The sequence below is a fragment of the Condylura cristata genome, unplaced genomic scaffold, assembly GCF_000260355.1.
Source record: "Condylura cristata isolate star-nosed mole 26May11 unplaced genomic scaffold, ConCri1.0 scaffold00017, whole genome shotgun sequence".
NCBI lineage: Eukaryota > Metazoa > Chordata > Mammalia > Eulipotyphla > Talpidae > Condylura > Condylura cristata.
The window spans coordinates 34,044,023-34,047,290 of record NW_004567118.1 but is presented as its reverse complement, the minus strand read 5'-3'; the positions used below and the strand labels follow the sequence as shown (position 1 = coordinate 34,047,290).

Sequence of the window (3,268 nt, the reverse complement as noted above, 5' to 3'; positions counted from 1 at the left end):
TTTCCCATCACCATAATCCCATGCATTTCCCTCCCCACCCCCCCACCCCCGTTTTTGATCCCATTCCCCACTCCACCCCTGCAAAATGTCTCTGGTATATGGTGGTTCATTATTTTTGTTACTTTCTCGCCTGGTAGGACTGGCAGGGTTTTAAATCTGCTGTCTGAGCGGGGTTACTGAAGACAAGCTGTACCAAAATAATAGGCAGCAGCCGTTGTGGGGGTCCTGCCCTGTTCTTGTCTGACTCAACTCCTGTTCAGGCATCAGCTTAATTCAGTGCAGAAAAAGGGAAAACACAGGCTTGGCATTCATTGTTAGGCAGCTTTTATTTCTCAGACCGGGCTGGGAAAGGCCTCAGGCCAGAAGCCAAGCCCTGTGAGGACACTCGTCTCTGCGATCCAGACAGTTCGAGGGCTTGCGCTGAAAGGACAGCTTTGAGAAGAGGCCACTCTTTATGCGGACTCTGGGCTCACCGGGCAATGCTCAATTTGGTTTTGTGTAACTCACCCCTGATTTCTATATGGAGTCAGCTGCTCCATGAAAGAAGGTCTGTCTTAAGAGCGGGACCAGGAGTGAGCCAAGGTGGATGCCATTGTCTTTCACAAGCTTTGATTAGAGCTTTTAAAAAAAAATGTCCTTTGGAAAACAATGTGAAATGAGATATAGGCCCATGATGAACTCAGGCTGAGGCTCTCCCAAAGATCAGCCGTAGGTCTGTAGTATGAGCTCATTGCCCAGTGCTGAGAAAACAGCCGCCTTCCAGGGGCTGACCACAGGACTCCATGTGGCTGCAGAGGAGATGCCCCTGCTCTCCCACCCAGAGGACTCAGGTAAGTCCAAGCTGGCTGGTTTCTGTTGTGAGAACACCGCAGCTTGACTCCACCAGGAATGCCGTGAGTTATCAGGGAGGTGCGATGCCTGGGCCAGTGCAAAGGGCCTCTCCAGATACCCTGAGAGTCCTAGGGCTTCCAGGCCCCTCAGGTTTATCTTTGAGTCCTTCAAAGATAATGTGGACAAGTGTGAACAAGCCTGGTGCCCCTGTCTGACTGGCTTGAGTTAAGGGACAGCCTTTGGGGGAAGGAACGTCTGAACGGCTCAGGGGAACTTGAGTGGTTTGGGGCTATGATCTCCCCACTGCTTCTCCTGCAATGCCAGGTCCCAGCACAGTACTACTCAAGCCCCACCAGTTTCTAGTATGTATGTCCATGCTTAGCTCCTCTGTAAGGAGCCTCTGAAAGAGGCTGGTGGCTGTATTATGATTCAGGAGGATCTTGGCAGTTGGCCTGAGACCTGAAGATGCCCTCTGGGTTCAGGAAGTCTGCGCAGTTGCCCAGAAACCCCTGTGGAGTTGGGGAGTGGTTGTTTAGGGCATCAGCTAGAGGTCAGCACATGGATGCTTCCTGGCTCCAGTCTGATGGCTGAGATGCCCATGTGGAGTTCTACCCACTGCTTGGTGATCCTACTGCCAGGAAGGGAAAGGTGCCTCAGAGTGTCCCCTGGACCCTCTGTGGCAGGCAGCTTCACACCCCCTTTATCACTGTGGCAACTGTGGTGTCTCCTTGGAGAATGGAGCCCTTCAGAATTCTCCTCAGAAAGTAGCAATTTCAGGCTTTCCCCAGATTTTAACAGGTCCAGATGGAGAGCCCTCCTAAGGTACTTTACAACTATCCACACTTCAGTGGAGAAAGCACAGCACAGACCTAGCATGATGAATTTCCTCAGCCATGCCCTCTCTCTCTCCTAGGCTGATATTCTGCAAGGTCACCAGCTCATTGCCATCTTCCAGAACACCTTTCCCAACCTAGTCAGGTTTAGGAAAGAATTCTCAGGACCTACCTGGGATTGCTAGTGGGCAATTCCCTCCAGGATGCCGAATCCTCCCAGTGCCAGCAGATAGGCTTTCCACAGCCCCAGAAAGCACTTAAGAGTCTGTGAAGCCCTGCATAGGGTCAGCCTGGGCTATGCAGATGGTGGGATCGGTGGGGTAAATAGGCACAGTAGCTGGTCCAGCTTTGAAGACCCACTACTCAGAGTATGTCTTTGCACTAACAATGACGCAGGACCTTTGATCCTGTAACCTATTCCCGCAAGCCCTAAATGAACGAACTACCTCCCAGCACAAAGCCAAGTACCCCGTTTTACTCTCTGTGGCGGGGATGACTGTAGGCCCCACAGCAAGCTGCCTTATACCTGCTGTGTGACTTGGGGGTAAGTCAAATGCCTCCTCTGTTTTCATACCTGAAAGGGTAGGAGGGCTGGGCTTTGCCGCAGAGCTCTAACATCTAAATTTCTGCCTTTGACAGGTCCCAAATAAGACAAGGATCTTTGGTTTGTGCAGGGACATAGACCACATTGCCCTTGTGGGCGTGGTGTGGGGCCCTCCTGTCACCTAGTGAGGGAAGTCCCTGAGCAGAGGGCACCTACCAGCCAGGCCTGGGCACAGGTTCAACTCCAGGCAGAAAGCCCGAAGTTAGGGCAGGATGGGGACTTCCTATACGTGCTGATAATCATGGGGTCTCTGTGAGAAAATCCTAGATTTGAGAAAAGTCCAGTTCTACAGCTGCAGCTGCGGAAACGAGCTCCCACTCAGATGGGCTTCGCTGTCAAAGGGGAGGAGATGAGAAATCCCCCATCCGGTGTTTTGAAGGAAACACCTATGCGCGAAACGCTGAGGCCCTGCCAGGGAGTCCCTGGTCCTTCGGGTGAGCGCTGGCTGCGCTTATGCATCTCGTTGGAGGTCCGAGTCTGCCTCATGGCAGAACTTCCCTCCTGATGTGGCCACGGCCTGCTGGCTGAGCACCGAAGGGAGGCAGAGATAGTCCCCGGAGAATAAACTAAGTGGGCGCTCTTTTCTTCCCAGCAGAAATAAGAGCTAGAGCCAGACCAAGAGCCCGCCCTGCTGCGCCAGGAGGCGGCTGGAGCCATACGAAGCACATTAACTATTAATAATTTCCAGTTGTTGGCTCGCTGGGTTCGGCCGGCTCCCCAGGCCTCCGCAGGCAGGGGCTCTACTCTGGCTCCCCTCAACCACCAGGGCGCAAGGTATGAGCGCCCGCCGGGCCCTTCTGGGGCCGGGCGAGGGGACCAGGAGCCTTCAGGGACTCGGTGCGAGCAGGGTCCCCGTGGTTCACCTGTAGCGGGCGGAGGTGGAAGGGGTTGGGGGCTCTTGCCCACCGCGGTGAAGTCGAGCCAGCGCACCCAGCGCGCGGTGACCGTCCGCTCGCGCCGGGCTGGACGGCGGGCAGAGCGCTGCGCGGGCGGTGCAGGG

At 54.7% G+C, this 3,268-nt stretch overlaps 1 protein-coding gene across 1 annotated transcript in view; it reads left to right on the top strand.

The window, feature by feature from the left end:
* Window positions 1-721: 721 nt before the first annotated feature.
* FAM101B (family with sequence similarity 101, member B) overlaps window positions 722-3,268 on the top strand; it is a 10,761-nt gene continuing 8,214 nt past the window's right edge. The window contains exons 1-2 of the mRNA XM_004685139.2: window positions 722-830; window positions 2,526-2,702. Coding sequence (XP_004685196.1) covers window positions 722-830; window positions 2,526-2,702 — 286 coding nt within the window. The remainder of the gene's footprint in view (window positions 831-2,525; window positions 2,703-3,268) is intronic.